General features: G+C 45.5%; 1 protein-coding gene across 11 annotated transcripts in view; it reads left to right on the top strand.

Annotated features, from left to right (window-relative positions):
• The window catches only part of LOC144136175 (uncharacterized), a 218,473-nt gene that overhangs the window by 26,086 nt on the left and 173,987 nt on the right, over window positions 1-18,400 (top strand). For 9 of the 11 annotated variants that reach the window (XM_077668236.1, XM_077668231.1, XM_077668227.1 and 6 more), the window contains 4 exons: window positions 5,821-5,892; window positions 5,967-6,029; window positions 7,955-8,231; window positions 14,968-15,059. In XM_077668236.1, the coding sequence (XP_077524362.1) occupies window positions 5,821-5,892; window positions 5,967-6,029; window positions 7,955-8,231; window positions 14,968-15,059 (504 nt within the window). The remainder of the gene's footprint in view (window positions 1-5,820; window positions 5,893-5,966; window positions 6,030-7,954; window positions 8,232-14,967; window positions 15,060-18,400) is intronic. The other 2 variants (XM_077668229.1, XM_077668228.1) reach the window with 1 other exon arrangement.

The following is an 18,400-nucleotide window of genomic DNA, read 5'->3' as shown; positions in this document are numbered from 1 at the left end:
TCCGGAGTTTCCGGGTTCGAACCCGACCGCGACGGCAGCGTTTCTGTGGAGGCGAAACGCAAAGGCGCCTGTGTGCTGTGTGCACAGATGTCAGTGCGCGTTAAAGATCCCCAGGTGGTCGAAATTATTCCGGAGCCCTCCACCACTACGGGCTCCACCACTACCACTACGGCACCTCTTTCTTCCTTTCTTCTTTCACTCCCTACTTTATCCCTTCCCTTATGGCATGGTTCAGGCGTCCAGCGAGATGTGAGACAGATACTGTGATGGACCAGTTTCTTAAAATGGCCCTGGCTCCACACTGGGCATGAGAAGATTGATGCACAGACTCCAAAAATGACTTTTTGAATTTGATTTAATTAATGAATCTGGCTTGATGCCGCTTACGGGAATGCAGTAGGGCTCGTCGACATCGGGGCTGAGTCAGCTGTGGCATGGGCTCGACGAATGGCTTGATGTCTGCAGCGGCCGGGCTAGGGATTCTTTGCGGCTGTTCTTTAGTGTTATTTATTATTTATAGTGTTTAGTGTTATTTATTATGAATTGGGAACAGTTGGGAATAAGAGTAAATGGAGAATACCTAAATAATCTGCGATTCGCTGATGACATTGCCTTGCTGAGTCACTCAGGAGGTGAACTGCAAATCATGATCAATGAGTTAGACAGGCAGAGCAGAACGCTGGGTCTAAAAATTAACATGCAGAAAACCAAGGTAATGTTCAACAGTGTAGCAAAGGAACAGAAGTTTACAATTAGTGAGAGCCTGGAAGTTGTAAAGGGATACGTCTACTTGGGGCAGGTAGTGACTGCTGATCCCGATCATGAGAGGGAGATAACTAGAAGGATAAGAATGGGGTGGAGCACATATGGCAGGTTCTCTCAGATGATGAATGGGATTTTACCAATATCGCTCAAGAGAAAAGTGTACAACAGCTGTATCTTACCGGTACTCACCTACGGGGCAGAAACGTGAAGGCTAACGAAGAGGGTTCAGCTTAAGTTAAGGACAACACAGCGAGCCATGGAAAGGAAAATGATAGGTGTAACGTTAAGAGACCGGAAGCGGGCAGAGTAGGTGAGGGAACAAACGTGGGTTAATGACATCCTAGTGAAATCAGGAGGAAGAAATGGGCTTGGGCAGGGCATGTACTGCGAAGGCAAGATAACCGCTGGTCCTTAAGGGTAACGGAGTGGATTCCAAGAGAAAGTAAGCGTAACGGGGGGCGGATGAGATTAAGAGGTTTGCGGGCATACGGTGAGCGCAGCTGGCAAAGGACAGGGTTAATTGGAGAGACATGGGAGAGGCCTTTGCCCTGCAGTGGGCGTAGTTAGGCTGCTGCTGCTGATGATTATTATTATTTATTGTTATTTGATTTAGTGTTATTTTTGGTGTTTTTAGTGTCATCTGCATACTTTGACAAACCTGGTGTGTTAGATATTTGAGAAATATCATTTACATAAATTAAGAACAGTAGTGCGCCCAGCTTTGAGTCCCGAAGTACACCCTGTCGTATTGGCAAAACATCAGAAGAGACAGAATTCAACTGCACAAATTGATTTCTGTGTGTTGATTTCGTTTGTGTATTAAATGACTGGGAACACCATGTATTCCCACGTATTCCATAATTTCTAATTTATATATTAATATTTTATGATCAATCGTGTTCAGAGCTTTTCTAAAAGCAAAGCAAAGTCTAAAAATAGTCCGAGTGTAATCTTTTATTTTTGATGTTCTCAATTGTTTTATCTTTGACGTCTAGAAGTGCTTGCTCTGCAGACCTGTTTTTTTGAAAGTCATATTTTCACTTAGAGATTACTTCCTGTTTGACCGAGAAACACCATAGCCCGTCAAATATAACACTAAGACAGATATCGGCTTGTAATTTGAGGCTTGATCTTTTTCACCGCCCTTATGAATTGGTGTCACTCGTGCAGTTTTTAAAATGTCCGGAAAATTCCTCTCAATAATGACAAGTTAGCAACCTATGCTAGGACGTCAGTTATTTCGTTTGATACATGCTTAATCAGCTCAGGACGAATCCCGTCAGGTCCAGCTGAAGCAGTACTCTTAATTTTGTTTATCAAATTCATAACAAAGTGGTGCTTTGAGCACTCTGGACAGGTGTGTGAACGACTGTGCCATTGCGTATGAAAGTCATGATTTGGAGTCATAGTAATCACTCTTGACTTAGTCATTCTGCAACATCTCAGTACTTTACAAGTAATGTATGTGTCTGGAGTTTGTACAAAGTGTGTGTAGTCATGATATATAGTAGTTATACGGTGGCCAACCGATTTTTCGGACTCCAGTAATTCGGACTTGCATGATATTTCAGACTTCGCTGAGGAACTATCGCATGTACATTTTCACGACCGATATTTCGGACTTTGTAGACACGAAAAGTTTGAAATAGACACCAACAATACCATGGAGGTTGTTTTTCAACCGAAAGTTTGTTATTTTGGCCTAATATCACTGTCACAACCAACCCCTTTGCTGCCGTGAAAGGTGCCATCTTGGATTTAAATGGAATCGCAACAGGCCATGTGACAGGTACAACAAGCGTTGATGGAGCGAACCAGATGGACTGGCATGGATAGGCTTGGCTATTTATTAATGGGACGCTCTCTGTTGCTATCGAGATTGCTTACAAAGAGCGTGCGATCGCATTGAAAACGGTACAACAGGAGAGCAGGACGGTTTCAGCGTCTGCCGCGGCTTGGACGACGCCACCCATGGTGTGGGCCAGCAAATGCCGAAGAGGGAGGGAGGGCCATTGGTTACCGTTCTCTCTTCTAATAAACTGCAATCTCCAATCAAAAATTTTAACTTTAACCCAACGTTTCGAAGCCCACTCGGCTCCTTCATCAGGGGTGACTGAGGGCAGTAGCTAGCATCTTTTAAGTATGGAGGGGAGGGCGGGGAAGTGGGGGGGGGTGAAAGAACGACAGCTGTGTCGCGAAAGGCGAGGGGGAGGGGGAGCGGGTTTAGGCTGTTAGTCACGCTGGCGCATTGCAGGGAGGTGCTGAATGGCTACTTTCTTTTTTTCGTTGAGTTGAAAAGCAAAGTCCCTGGGCATATACTGGGGGCAGGTTTCCGCTTGTGCGGTTGATATTGTTCGGGGTGGTTTGGATATGCCAGGATTCCAGAAGGAGCCTTTTGTAGTAATTTGTTTCGGTTCCGAGGATGCGGGTTTCTTCGAAGTTTAGTTGATTCTATGGTTGGAGTCCTCGGAATGTTCGCCTACTGGATTGCGCTCGCTTGCAAATTTGCGGACGTCGTTCTTATGTTGCCGAATTCTTTCTTTGAAACTTTTGGTTTCGCCGATGTAGCTTGCATCACAGTCGGCGCATGGAATTTGGTAGACAATGCCTTGGGCTCTTTCTCTCGGCGGCCGGTCTTTGGGAAGAGGTAGGCAAAGCGCAACAGTGTTTGTGGGCTTGTGCGCAACCTGGAGACCCGACTTTTTCAGAATTCGGGCGATGTTTTCGCTGACACCTCCGACATAAGGTAAAGTGACGTATCTTGGTGGTGGCGTTGGTCTTTGTGCGTTGATTTCTTGACGAATGTTGTGTTTTTGACGTCGAATGGTTTTTTGAATAAAGTCTTTTGGGTAGCCGTTTATGATGAGTTCTTTGAGTATTGTGCATTGTTCTTTTTTTCTGTCCAGTTCTGTGCTGCAGTGTGTCTCAACTCTTCTGAACAGCGTCTTCACCACTGATGCTTTATGGATTGTCGGGTGGTTCGAAGAGAAGTGGAGATACCGGCCTGAGTGGGTTGGTTTGCGGTATACGGAGAATTGAAGGGTATTGTAGTTTCGGGACACGAGGACGTCCAAAAACGGCAGGGAGTTTTCTTGTTCCACCTCTAGCGTGAACTGAATGTCAGGTTATACGGAGTTTAAATGACGAAGGAAATTTTGAGTCTCAGTTCTTTTGACGACGGCGAAGCAGTCGTCGACATACCTGAGGAAAATCTTTGGTTTCAGGTGGAAAGAGTTGAGGGCTCGTTGTTCGATGTGTTCCATGGTTAAATTGGCCATGACGACAGAGATGGATGCTCCCATTGGTGTTCCTTTCACTTGTCGGTAAAATTCCCCGTTTGACGAGAAGTATGTGTTTGGTAGGCACAACTCCAGGAGGCGGCACACATCATTTACACTCAGCGGGGTTCGTGCGCTGAGTGTTTCGTCGCGTTGTAGGGCGTCACAGGTAGCGGCCACCGCAAGCTTCACGGGGATGTTTGTGAAAAGGGACACCACGTCGAAAGAGACAAGGCATTCGTCGGCCTCAAGGGTGGCTTGGGATACCAGTTCGATGAAGTGACTGGAATGACGGATATGGGTCGCGGTTTTTCCTGCGATTGGGGATATTAGTTTGTGAAGGTATTCAAGCCCAACCAGACAGGCAAATCTGTCAAAATGTTTAGTTTTCGTTCTTTCTTCGCAAGTGTTGTTGCCTCATGCAAACTGACTGTTCTTGCTTTGCGCGGCAAGTGCGTTCATTCGCGGCATGACTTACGGCTGCGTTGCACTGTTTGGTATCATGACTTGAGAGGGTGCGGAGATGATGAAAACATGACTGTGGCTCAGACACAGTCTAAAATTATTGCTTGTAGGCGAGACTTGTAGAGCGGTGATTTTCGCGATTTTGAAAGTTGGTTTTTCACAGAAAAGTTTTTTTTTTTAAGTTCACAAATTTTTCGGACTGTTCGATTATTTGGACCATTGTCCGGGTCCTGCCGAGTCCGAAAAATCTGTCGGCGACTATAGTCATGACTCATAATCATTCTACAACGTAGTGGGACTCAAACTTTACAAGTAGCATAGTCATGATGGACAAGTCAGCACTTTACATGTAACGTAATGTAAGGTTTATAGAGCTTATACAAGGTATGCATAGTCATGACTCAGCTTGCCACCACGGTGGCTCAGTGGTTATGGTGCTCAGGTGCTGACCCGAAAGATGCGAGTTTGATCCTGGCCGTGATGGTCGAATTTCGATGCAAGCAAAATTCTAGAGGCCCGTGTACTGTGTGATGTCAGTGCACGTTAAAGAATCCTAGATTGTCGAAATTTCCGGAGCCCTTCACTGCAGCGTTCATCGTAGCCTGAGTCGCTTTGAGACGATAAACTCCCATAAACCAAACCAAACAGGCCCTGAAGGTCAGATGTGCGTCTTTTACACGAGGTTAACAAAAAACAGTTACGAGTGTGTAATGCAGATGCTTATGCCTTAGCTATGGGATAGGCATTTTCACTCCCAACCTTGAGCTCGCCAAATTGCTTGGGGTTCTGAAGGTTCTGCTTCCTCGTAGCATTTCATTGTAGAGAATGTTTTATATCGTCCTGGCTCCTCTCTGATGCTCAAGCGTTCGCTGGCTTTCTAAGCATACAGTAGCGCAGCAGGTGTGTGGCAGCACCCCAAGCAAGTCACAGCTGCCGGCACTCGGTCAAGGGCGCTCTGCCAAGCTCGTACTTTTGCACTTTTGTTGCTGTGCACTACAGGTACTGCACAGCACTGAGGAGGCAAACATGTCAAATGGAGAAGATGCAGCTGTCGCACTTGCTGCAAAAACGTAGCCATATGAAACAGATAGACTGTATAGTCTATCTGTCTATCAGATAGACCCAGTGAGCTTTTAGTGTTGGCATTTTTTGTCAGTCAATCAATCAATAAATAAATCAATCAATCAATATTTTATTTCTTCCTCAGAAAAAGATTAACGGAGGACGAGGAGGGCTTGAAGAAAAAGTGGAAGTTTCCACTTGACGAGCTTCGAGGTGACGGACGAATTTGTCATTTCTTGTGCCCCTGCAGGTATCCAGTGTCAAGGTCAGCAATGTCATCAATGACTTCAACCACCTGAGTAGCCTGCAGTTTGTTGAGAATGTGAGTTGGCAGAGGCCAGATTGTCACTTACTGACCAGCGTCACTCACATGGCAGGTGTTCTTGTCTCGTGCAGCGCGTCTACGATGAGGAAGCGAAGGATGGGGCCGAGCTGAAGAACACTCCAGGGGATGTGCAGGTGAGCAGCTATTGAGTTCCGTGCCATTTTTGGTTTAGCATTGGCTAACATTTTAGTCGAGTTCAGGTGAGCTGGCATTAAGGGTAGAGCGAGAGGCTAGCTGGCTATGGCTCTGCACAAATGGCATTCATTTCTCAGCACAACAAAAGCATGGCACAGGACAAATGCCGGAACATCGACTGCTGCACTTACTCCTGGCAAGACATACCCACACAATTGCATCCACTCTAGAAGAAAAAAAAAAGTGATCAGGATCAAACAAGCGACAAATAGCACTATATTGACACAGTGCATTCCTCGTCTTTGCTCTGCGCTGTTCTCGAGTGCGTCTCCCATAGGTGAGCCAGCTGAAGTAAACAGTTGAGCAGCTGACGTTCAGCTGTTCGCCTCACCAAGCTTTGTGGTCATGCATCCTTTCAGGTCTCCTGGCCCTTCCTGTTCCGTGACAATAATAAATGGGCTGGAACCTTTAAGTGGCTACACAGTGGAAGCAAATGAGGATAGTATTGTGATTCTTTCTTTTGTTTAGAAGCTGCCCAGAACTTGGTGTGGTTACAGACGATGCGGTGAAAAGTGAGCTGCAAAGTGCAGCATTCGGAAGGAACTGAGAATGAGTGTTATAATAAGGGAGTAATTACTCGTTAACATCCATCCAGATGCAGCCATACGGCTACAAAGGAAAACTGTACAGCTGTCACAGAAACTTAGTAGTTAAAATTCGTTACTTTGGATTCCTTGGGAGATTCTCAAGGAATCTTGCTTGAGAAAGTTCCCTAAACATTGGGCTGACATCATTCCCACTGATTTATTGATCAATTTGCGGTCACCCTACCATCTGCTAACAGTCCTGGTTGACTTAGTTGGTAGAGCGACTTCCCCGGATGGTGGTGGTCCCAGGTTCGACTCCCAGACCAGTACAAATTTTTCTTTAACTACCAAGATGTGTAGGTTTTCTTTATGGCCGTTTGGTTGTGCCAGTTCATGGCTGGCTCAAGTTGTGATTAGCAGTTTTGTGATAGCCCTAATGCTGATTCAAAGATCATCAGCCGTGCACCTATGTGACAGTTAAGAGGCCCACAATCTTTGTTCAAGGAATCGTCTCACTTGTGCAAGGAGTGCATAATTTTTCACAAGCTCCCTAATGTGCGCCACCTGAAACGGAAGGTTTGCTGGGGTATTTGCCTGCTACCGCATCTATCGTAGTCACTTCTGTGCTGATGGTTGTGGTGCACATTCTAAGCAGGACGGCTATCTGTAAACAAGCTTAGGAAGCCATTACGCAACAGCCGGTGGAAACTGAGCCTGGCCTCTCCCTTTTCCTCCTCTTCCCACCTTACGCCTTTCTATTCCACCCCTTCTGACATTTCATTCTTGCCCTCTCTTTGTTAACACCCTACTTTTGTCCTTCGCTTTGCTATAGCTCTGCTGCCACTTATGCACTAGCCAGGAATGGACGCCTAAGGGCTATGCTGTAAAGCTATGGAGCAAAGATGCTTCACTGTAGCATAGAATGTAGGGCTAGTTTGCGAGGAGTCATGAAAAATGGTTTGCAACAAGACTGTACACTGAGAATGAAAAGTAGGACAAACACGAGTGCGACAAACTACTAAAGTGAAACTAGAAAACTCCGCTTCCAGTGAACTTGTGCAATGTCTTATATGTGCGTGACAAAAAGTGGAAAAGCAAAACAAAATGAGGGTGGACTCTTATGATAAATCTGAGACAAATGAAAAAGGTGATGGCCCTCATTTCCTCCTCTGCCCATAGGAAGTAATGGAGGCACTACTTCTGGGAAGCCACAGACTTGGCAGGTGATAGTGCCATGATGACATGGTTAGCATTGTGTCCTTGCTGCCTGTTTCATCCGGAAGAGTTCTACATCCAAGCCAGAACGGTGGCAGTCCTAGACCTCTGCTGTCTTGCAGCAGCCGTCGGGGGACCAGGAGGCTGCTCTCGTGGTGCGTGTGTCTGAGGCCTTCCGGCTGGGTGTGGAGGTGCTTCGCTCTTCGCTGGAGGTCATTGACCTGCACCAGGAGGGTGACTCTGACGACTCGGACGAAGAGGAGGCCGGGGGCCGGGAGAGGAATGAGCCTCTCCTGCGGGCCTTGGACCCGTACCTGGCGCGGCCGCTGCCACCGCTTATTGGCTCTGACCGCTTTCTGGCCGATGACCGGGTGGGCCTGGGCGAGCTGCTCAGTGAAGGTGTGCGCTTAGCCGCTTCTGTGCTGGCCCTTGAATGTCAGCTTCATTTTGCAAGTGTGGTCTTTGCATTACGAGGGTTGGTTTTGCTGGTTTTAGCAAATTATGGAGGAACTGAATGTAACTGGAAATGCTTGTATAGTTTTATGCATTTTTGTGGGACTTCATACGTGGTGGATTAGAGTAGACCGCTTAGGCATGTGCTCAACCTTATCTCCCACTGCCCTGCGTGTATTTTTAATCTAGCAATAGAATCCAGATGCTTTCCAGCTGACACGAAGTGAGCAGGGGTCTCCATAACTTTCAAAGGTGATGATAAAAATGACAGTGCAAACTATAGACCATTATCTATCCTCCTGGTTTTTTCTCAAGGTAGTAAAAATATTCTTCTCTTAGGGTTTGCCTCATTCTTTGATAAGCATTCTGTACTCGTGAAACGCCAGCATGGCTTCAGGAAAGGCTGCTCAGCAGAATCCTCACTCCTGATACAGAAAGAAATTGCCGCAAGAAATGTAAAAGTAAATCAGCTCACATTAAGAATTTTTGTTCACTGGAGTAAGGTTTTTATTTTATTGGTCATTTTATAATCCTCAAAAAGTTGCGTCATTACGGCATTAATGATGTACTCTACTCTCTTTTAGAATTGCATATTACTAGGTGCAAACATTGTGTTGTGGTAATTATTTATACTTCATTTCAGCAAATACTGTGTGGCCTGCTTCAGGGCAATGACTTAGTCCCATTCTTGTTTAATATTAGTTTATGCAAGTGATACTGTATCCACTGATGAAAGTGCAGAATTTATGCTGTACACTGATAATACGAGTCTATTTACCATATTTACACGATTGTAAGTTGACTCGAATGTAAGTCGACCCCCCAAATCGCATGTCCGAAAAAGAAAAAAAAACACCGGTGGACGCGCTCAAAAACGAAAATTTATTGCATAGATGGGCTATTCATCCTCACTTGAGTCAACTTCAGTGGTACTGCTGTCGTCGTCGTCGCCGCTGCGGTCCCACAGCACATCGTCCTCCATGGAAAGCCCGCACTTTCTAAAAGACCGCATCACGACATCGCTTGGTACGGTTGCCCAAGCAGAAATCGCCCACCCACACACAGCCGCCAGGGAGGCTCTCTTCACGCGCCCTGTTGGCATAAGTTCCCGCCCTTCCGCCGCCAGCCAGTCGTTATACTCACACCGGAGCAAGTCCTTGAACGGCTTGTTAATGCCAACGTCTAGCGGCTGCAGCTGCCCAGTCAGACTACCAGGAATCACCAGTATATCTGTATGTTCTTTTCGTAGCTCTGCCTTCACTTTCGTGGTAAGGTGGCCGCGAAATGAGTCCAGCACGAGGAGGTTCGGATTGCGATCTTTGAGGGATGCCCCTAGCCTCAAAAGCCACACCCGACGGTACCAGTCAGTAACTAAGTAGTCCGTCATAAAGCCTTTTTCATTCACTCGCACAATCACACCTTTCGGGAACATTTCCAGTGGCATAGTTTTTCTTTTGAAGACGATGTACGGTCGGAGCTTTGTGCCATCTTCCAAGCATGATAGCATAACAGTGGACCAAAGTTTTTCATTCCCTGTCGTGAGAAACTTGAACTCGCGAGCTCCCCTCACACTCACTGTTGTGTTGCTCGTCATGTCGAAGTAGACGGTAGTCTGGTCCGCATTGCCGATTTGGCCGAGCAGGTATTGCCGAGAGTCGTGGAGCTTGAGGTAGTGCCTATGGAAGGCGAGAACTTTCTCCTTGTAGGCAGCAGGCAGCTTCTGGCATACACTAGTACGCCGACGAAGAGAGAAGCCAGCCCTCTTCATAAATTTCGAAGCCCAAGCCCTGCTGGCTTTGAAGTCTGTTCGGATTATCCCAGCTTCCGAAGCGAAGACCCGGGCTTGTTGCGTAATCATTTCGCATGTCATTGGAAGGGGCCGATCACGTATTTCGGTGACATACGCTGCAAGCTTGACCTCCAGTTCCAGAAAGCGTCCCGACTTCGGCCCGTGGAAACCTCTTCGCTTGGAGTTGCAGTCGAAAATTATTTCTCGCTGCATCTGCCACTCGCACACCAGCCGTTCAGAAACGTCAAACTTGCGGGAACGCCGCACAGTTGTTGGTTTCTTCGGCGTAAATGATGGCCTCCCTCTTGAGCGTTGGTGTGAATGAGCGCTGAATGCTTTTTGAACCTGAAGAGCTCATGCCGAAGCACGCGGCCGGCAGTCGAGTCAAATGCACCAACTCCAAGCACCGCCAAACAAAAAGTGATCGGTGTCAGGGTGTCGGCTCTTCCGGCAAAATCGGCATTCCCTAGAAGCGCTGCTGTTACATGTATAATCATCTAGCCGCCGTATTACGCAACCAACTGAAATAGCGGCTCTTCCATCAGCTAGCGACACTCCCGGGCACTGGCACAGACTCCGCGATTGGGGCAGCGGCTCTTCTTTAACTATCGATACTCCCGCGAGTGAAATGAAATGAAATTGGTTTTGGGGGAAAGGGAATGGCACAGTATCTGTCTCAAATCTCGGGGGAGAAGGGAACCCAGCTGTAAGGGAAGGGATAAAGGAGGGAGTGAAGGAAGAATGAGGTGGCATTCTGGAGGGCTCTGGAATAATTTCGACCACCTGGGGATCTTTAATGTTCTGTACTGACATTGCACAACACACGGGCGCCTTTGCGTTTCGCCCCCATCGAAACACTACCGCTGCGGCTGGGTTCTAACCCGGGTATTCTGATCAGTAGCCGAGCGCCCTAACCACTAAACCACTGTGGCGGGTAACGGTGTGCGCAGTAAAAGTAAAAAATGAAAAATCCTTGCCAAAAAGCCCGCGGAATACCTGAATGCTATGCTTGGAGCCGTAGAGCAAACAAAAGTTTGTAACCTCGCAGTAGCATCTCTGATAGATCGTTTTTCTTGCTTTTATTGGCAGTTCAAGGTTTCGTTTCGATTGTAAGTCGACCCCCCCCCCCCCCCCCCCCCCCCCCCCCCCCCGCTTTGGAATTTTAAATTAAAATAAAAGGGGGGTCGACTTACAATCGTGTAAATATAGTGTTACGTCAGACAATGTTGATGACTTTTCTTCTGCGAATAATGCTTTGTCAAAATTCCTCGAATGGTCCAACAAAATTACTGGGGGCACTTAAGGAACTCACTTGCAAGTAATGCGAAAGCATTCTAAATTCTATTCCAATTCTGTTCTAATTTCATTCTAATTCTGTTTCAGTTCTGTTCCAGTTCTGTTTGAATTATATTCTGTTCCTTTGTAGTTGGCACAGTTGTAAGTACCAGTGCTGACTATTGCTGGTTAACGCTTCATATTTTCCTGACTTTGATGATGTCTCACCGTTTCACCAATTGCAAATTTTGTAACATTGTCACTTTTTGGACAGTGCTGGGTTTTCGTGTTGATGAGCCATCTAATGCCTTCGCACTAATAACTGCTGCAGTCCAAGAAGTGTAAAAGCCTATTATTTGCACCTAAAAATAAAGATACCGTATAAACACGTGTAAGGGCCGAACTCCAACTTTTCTTGATAATAACACCGAAGGATCACTGATACAATTTTCCAATCCCTCTTTTTCCATTGCTACAGCTTCACTTATTTCCCTTGTTTTCTGATCGCTATTTTTTCCTAATACTGAACACTCCTCGAAGTTAGACGTGCACTTGTGACTACGGCAGTGGCGAGCCAAATTACCTGGCCCCTGATCGCTAACATTTCTGTGGTGCTCGCTGAGTCATTTATTCAGGCACCGGCCTGTCTGCCCTATATACAACTTGCCACATGTTATTATCAAGGAAAGACATAGCTTTCTTAGATTCAAGGAGTGGGTGATAGTGTGAAACTTGCTCACTGATTGGTGGTTTTTATTGTTCTTTTTTGATCTTTTTCCTTGACACATCATGACTTGGACAAGATAATCATTGTTAGTAGGTTATACCTGTACCTTATGTGATCATTATAAGGCTGTCAGTGCCAAATAAAGTTCATTCAGTGGAAGTTTAGCGCTTGTGTTGTGTCCCCTCAATTGTGTGCGCTATGGATCCTCATGTTGACTACCCACTAGCCCGAACCCTCACCCTTCTATGTAAAGAATGATGTTTTGACTTTGGATCGATTGTGTTTTGCCTTCCATGGTACTCGCGCTAGCAACATAACATTGCAGAATTGCGTAAGCCAAAACCATGTTGCATTTCCTTAAAAATGGCTGCACTGTGGCACTGCTTTAGGGCAGTTGAATCATGGTATTCAATTATGACGCGAGGGTAAACATTCAGGGACAGAAATTATGAAAAAAAACTTGTGTTACACTCGAGTAAATATGGTACTCTCGTTTTCACCCGCATGTAAATTGTACATTTTTTTGAGGTACAACAGCTTAAAATAATCTTAACACAGTGTTACCTGTAGAAAAAAAAAGGTTACTCGTTCTGTTAACGTAACTTGTCTTCACCCGGTGAAACCTTTATTTACTAAATATAAGATAACTAGCATTCAGAAACTATACAGGTGCCATCTTCTGTAGCACTTATACTTTTCAAATAAAAATGCTATGTAATGCTTGCAGAGCAAGAGGTTTGGAAAATGGTTGGGGCCTCTTTGTCAAACAAATTATGGGTTTAGTCATTAATGTACAACGTCCCTGTGATTTTGAAAAAGTACATGAAGTTGAACCTGAATTCACCACCCTCACAATTGCTAAACTACGTGGCATTTTTCTAGCTAATGTTTTTAACTTAACTCTCATAGTTGTTTGCAGTGTCTTGTAACACTCTTGCATATATTCATTGCCTTATAGTGTGTCATGTATTTGGTTCTGTGTGCTTGCATGCACTACTGTCTTCTTAGAAAGCATCTCCGTGGTCCCCGTCAAGCTATTCTCGGAGCTTTTTTCCAGGCAGACCGTCCACATTGTACTTACCTGGTGTTAAGAATAAACTCTAATTTGATTTGATGACTTTTAAATAGCGACCATTCGAAAACTAATTTTTCATTACCTTTCCATTTGAAGCTGCTGAAGAGGGAATAATAGTGCCCTTCTGTTCTTAACTGTGAAATTAATTGATATGAAATTTGTAGGAGTATGCGATTATTCGAAATCTGAACACGAATCGATTGTGTTTTATATTCGGTTCTTGTTCTTATTCGAGAATTTCATATTTGAAAATTGTACATTCGAGAATTTCCGAATATTCGAAAATTCCCGAATTCTCACCAGTGATCGTGTACCGTGCCGACTCATAAATTCGACCGTTGCAAAACTGGGCAAATTATTTGACGATCAAGTTCAAAGGTCCAGGAAAACAATACAAAAGGTCCTGTTCTCTTTTTTCTCGTTCATTTATATTGTGGACTGATCGCATTCCGACACCGCTTGTACAAAATTCCTCAAGTAGGCTTTCTCACGTCACACGTGCTGTGAACAAGATGGCCGATGACCCACTCTGAACAGTCGTAACACGAAAGCATGCTTCTTTCTTTTTTTTAATCCTTCCGTAATATGTTGCACACTGCATGCAGACATGGCAGTCATCTTGTTGCCTTCATAGCTGTATTAGCGTGAGGTCCGCCATCTCGTTTTGGTCAACTGTGATATGCGGGAACCAGCAGAATTTGCTTGTGGCTCCCGAAGGGGTGAGTTAAGGTGTCACAGTAAGCCTATGACCTTATAAAAATCTTGCCTATTGCATGGTACTATATAACTGACACACCTGCTGTTGAGGGCTAGTTGGTGTAACGTTACTAAAATGGGGGACAGCGAAAACATGGGACGAACGACACAGCCCTCTCAAGTGGGCATAACAGCCGACATGACGATTGGAGGGTTCTTGTTGCTAGGCCAAAAAATAGCCTGGCTGTGTAATTTCAGTTTCTGATCTTCGCTGCTTGCCCATGGCAATGGTAGCTTTTGGCCCGCTCATTCGCCAGTAGTCCAATTCCAGCTCTGTGCTGCTTTTGAATGCCGACTGGCACATTGCTGGCCATTTCTTTTTTCTTTTTAGAAGCAGTGTCACAGTTTACGATGCCAGTGTGCGCTCCCCCCTCGTTTAAGTTCGTGTTGTTCTTTGAGCATGCCAAAACTTGCGGCTCACTATGGGCTTATAGATGTTTGCACGATGGAGCCTCATAAGACTTTACCGCATTTTTGCATTTTCTGTAGTTTTGCCTTTTTTTTAGGGGCCGTGGGGAATTTTATAAATCAACCTTCAGATAACCCGGGCATTTCTTCTGGTCCCTTGAACACTGAATTAATGACGTTTTACTAGCTGTCATGTTATTTATTGTTGGCAGTCTTGTTATTTAATGATTTCATTTTGCATGACCACATTCATGTTGGATACTGTTATGCTGTTTAATCAAGCAGTGTACATTTCTGTGCATATCGTTTTTTTTTTTATACGATGCTGAGCAGTCTAATCTTGTTGATATCAATTGCAAAGACCATATGCTAAATTGAAAAAATAAAGTCAACAACATTTGCTTCTTTGCTTGTTTGTCACTTTCCGAAATAATTTTTTTGAACTGAACAGCTATTTTATATTTGATTCGATATTCAAAGCCATTTTTGCTTCGTATTCGATTCGAATTCGAAAATTTCATTATCGCACACCCCTAGAATTTTGTGCTGTCATGTTACACACTAATGGTAATTTTTTTTAGCTGTTCAGGTGATCTGGGCAATCTGTTTTGGAGTGGCAGAGGTCATGCTAGTGTGCTTTTTTTTTGTGCAGATGAGGCGGACGAAAAGAGCAGCAGCCGCGGAGGAGAGTGCGAGGAAGAAGAGGATAGCGGTGGGTCTGACATAGACAGCGACCTCTTACTGGTAAGGACACTATCATTTTTTTTTCTCATGGGGATGAAATAGCGGGCAGAGAAAGACCGCTCATCATGTCCTGACCAGCACTCTCCATTTGTGGGATGGAGATGATTTGGACAGGTCCGTCGGACGGTTGTACTGGAATACCTCATACCAGTGATTGACATGTAGGTATGATGCAGAATGCAAGGTAAACAGGAAAGAGCGATGTCTTTTGTGGCGACTGCAAGATCCATTTACCCCTTACAAAGTAAAAACAACTTCTTTTAGAGTTCTTCATACTAAAGAAAAAAAATTTTTTGTCCATTTCTTGTTCAATGCGGTAACCAAAACGGCCCCTTTCGCATTTTACATCAATTGAGCCCTGATGTCCGATTTTGACACCATACCTGTAAATCAGTTACCGTATTTACACGATTGTAAGTCGACTCGAATGTAAGTCGACCCCCCCAAGTCAGATTTCTGAAAAATAAGACTTCTGAGGTTGTTTAAGCTTGGCCTTGAATAGTTGGAACGCGATAGCATTATCCAGCGGCCGCTGTTCATTGCCAGCCGCTATCGGCTGCCGCGTGCGGGTCCAAAACGAAAATGTATTAGTCACTGGACTACTCGTCCACACTTGCTCCATCCCCCTCACTAGCGCTGTCGTCGTAATCGCTGTTGCGGTCCCATTGCTTGTCGTTCTAATGTCGTCGTCCAGCGAAATTCCACTCTTCGCAAACAGCCACATCACGACATCGCGTGGAACAGCTGAAAATTTTTGTCACTGCAGCTGCCACACCTGTATCACCTGTTGCGAACGTCGAACTTGCGGCCCGGAGTGCGGTTGTTCGTTTCTTCGGTGTAAGGAAATGGCAGCCATCTTGAATGTAGTCGTGAGCGAGCACCGGTCGCTCTCCGGACCTGGAGCACAAATGATGACTGACGAAGCACTACATTAAAAACTTGTGAAATGCGGCCGGCAGTAGTCAAATGCGTCAGAGCCAAAGAGAAACTACGCGTAAATGGCGTCAGCTCTTCCGTCGGCTACTGACACTCCCCAGCACCGCTGCCGTTCCGAGTGGGAGTGCAGCCTCGATTGGAACAGTGGGCCTTCCATCAACTATCAACGCTCCCTTGAGTGCCGAGCGCGCATTTGAAAGTATAAAAAAAGCTTGTTGGATGCTTGAGCTTCCCATAGAACGCGATTGCGTTATCAGGCCGCCGCCGCTTATCAGCAACTGCAGTCAGCAGCCACGTGTGGGGTGCCAGTTTGCTGCTTATCGATAGCCGCCATCGGCCGCCGCCCGTGCGCGGGGAGGGGATGCTAGTTCCAGCACCAAGAGCGATGCGACGGAGCCACGCAGCAAGAATGCAACCACACTGTAGCATGCTTGATATCTCGTTTGTCTCGCCTTTACTTATAGTGCGATGTTTTCGTTTCGATTGTAAGTCGACCCCCCCCCCACTTCGGATTTTCAGATAAAAAAAAAAAAGGTATACTTACAATTGTGTAAATACGGTAATAATTGCACTACGAGTTTTAACTTTTTACTACATGGTTATGAGGCCTTAGGAATTGTAAAAACACGGAGCAAAAAAATCTATGACCAAAATAAAAAATCCGGGGCTAAAAGGGTTAATACGACTATGACACGGGTGCGCAAATGTAGGGCCAGCAAAGACAAAAAACCATTTGGTCGCCGCTGACCCCGGTTTTCTCGCCATTGCCTCCTCTACCCTTGTTCCCCCTCGCACTGCTGATGACTATGACTGTGCGCGTGGCCTATGCTGCATTTTTTTTCTACAGAGCTATGTCAAATTAACTGATGCACGTCTAAAGTTGTCCAAATTAACGAGTGTTTCACCCCTTAGACCCTTGTATATTTTTATAGGGACCAGGCTTGCAGATCGAATGATATAACTTTCCGAATTAATAAGGGTCGAATTAACTAGTTTTCACTAATAGCGCAACACAACACAAGGATGAAAAAGAATGCACAAGAGTGCTAACTTCTTGCAGTTCTTTTAGTTTATTGATGCATACTCCTGAACTGGCTGTATATTTACCAGGCCGTGGTTCATAATAAACTGTTGGTAGTTAGCACTTGTTTGTGTTCTTTCTCATCCTTGTGTGGTGTTGTGCTATTATTGAAGCCGTCATTGAGCATAGTCTGGCTTGTACACTGTTCACAACATTTAGACCAGTGCATTGTTGGCAAGCATTCTCTGGTCAATTATCTTGCAGCCATAAAATAATTACACTATTACACTGACAAAACTCCTGGCCACTCAACAGAAATACTGCATGCTCTTTTTGAGGTTAGCCAGAGAAACAATTTTTTAAGGAGGTCCCACTTCCTTACTTTATAAGTGAGCAAAAAAAAAATCGCACCATTTTTGTCGTGCTTTACTGGCATTAACTGAATGATTGATGAGACGCGAAGTGCCACAAAAAGCTTTTGATATTTCAATGCTTAGTTTCATTGAATGAAAGTGTTGAGCTATTACATGCAATCCAGCGAATGTGTTGGGATGCTGGGGTTTGCAAAAAGCCGCTTGTCATCTTTGAATACTTATTTTAAGATGAGAAAGTGCTGCTGTCTTGCTTGGCCACCAGTAAACTCAGAGATCTGGAGAACTCGCAACCTTTGGTCTTGTGGGTTGCTTTTGCAAACTCCTCGCAGGGGGTTGTCTGCAGCTTGCAGGCATTGGTGAGTGGCAACACCACGGGTTTCCGACCATCCGCAGGGACATCCCCGCAGGGGGGTGGGGGGGGGGGGGGGGGTGTGATGGTGAACAGTGCATCACCATGGACCCGAGCACCCGCGCTTCGCCGTGCGCAGCATCGCCGTGTCCAGGGAAAAGGAGATCCTGGTGGTTGAGCTGATATCGAGCGTTCACAACTCTCCTGTCTCCTCCTCTCTTCTCATTTTTTTCTTACAGTTTTCATAGGCGGCTAGGGTTAACCTTGTGTGGCGTAACTACCCTGAGTAGCCCATATTTGGTTATAGCAGTGGTGTACAGCTGGTGGAGGCAGGACTTACTTTCAAGCTCCTGTCCCATCCCCTTGTTGGGCTCCATGTTGGGTGGCTGGCACCATGGCCGAAGAACACACTTTTTTATGGCTGCCTCTCTCCTTTCAAATGATCGCCCTCTGAAAAGAGGGCGGACCGATGTCACCTCTCAGTTTTTCAACAGAAAGAAAACTACGTTCCCAAAGTATCACATCGTTCATAGCGAACAAAAAGAAAAGCCAACCAGGCTAATATCCCCGTTTCTAGTATCAAAAGTTTTCACAGATTTCCTGGGTCCTAAGTTTAAAGTAACAAAACTAGCTAGTGGTGACCTTTTGCTCGAACTAATCG

This window comes from Amblyomma americanum, chromosome 6, assembly GCF_052857255.1.
Source record: "Amblyomma americanum isolate KBUSLIRL-KWMA chromosome 6, ASM5285725v1, whole genome shotgun sequence".
In the NCBI taxonomy this organism is placed as follows: domain Eukaryota; kingdom Metazoa; phylum Arthropoda; class Arachnida; order Ixodida; family Ixodidae; genus Amblyomma; species Amblyomma americanum.
Note: the sequence above shows the minus strand (reverse complement) of the source record. Positions and strands in the feature narration are given on the sequence as shown.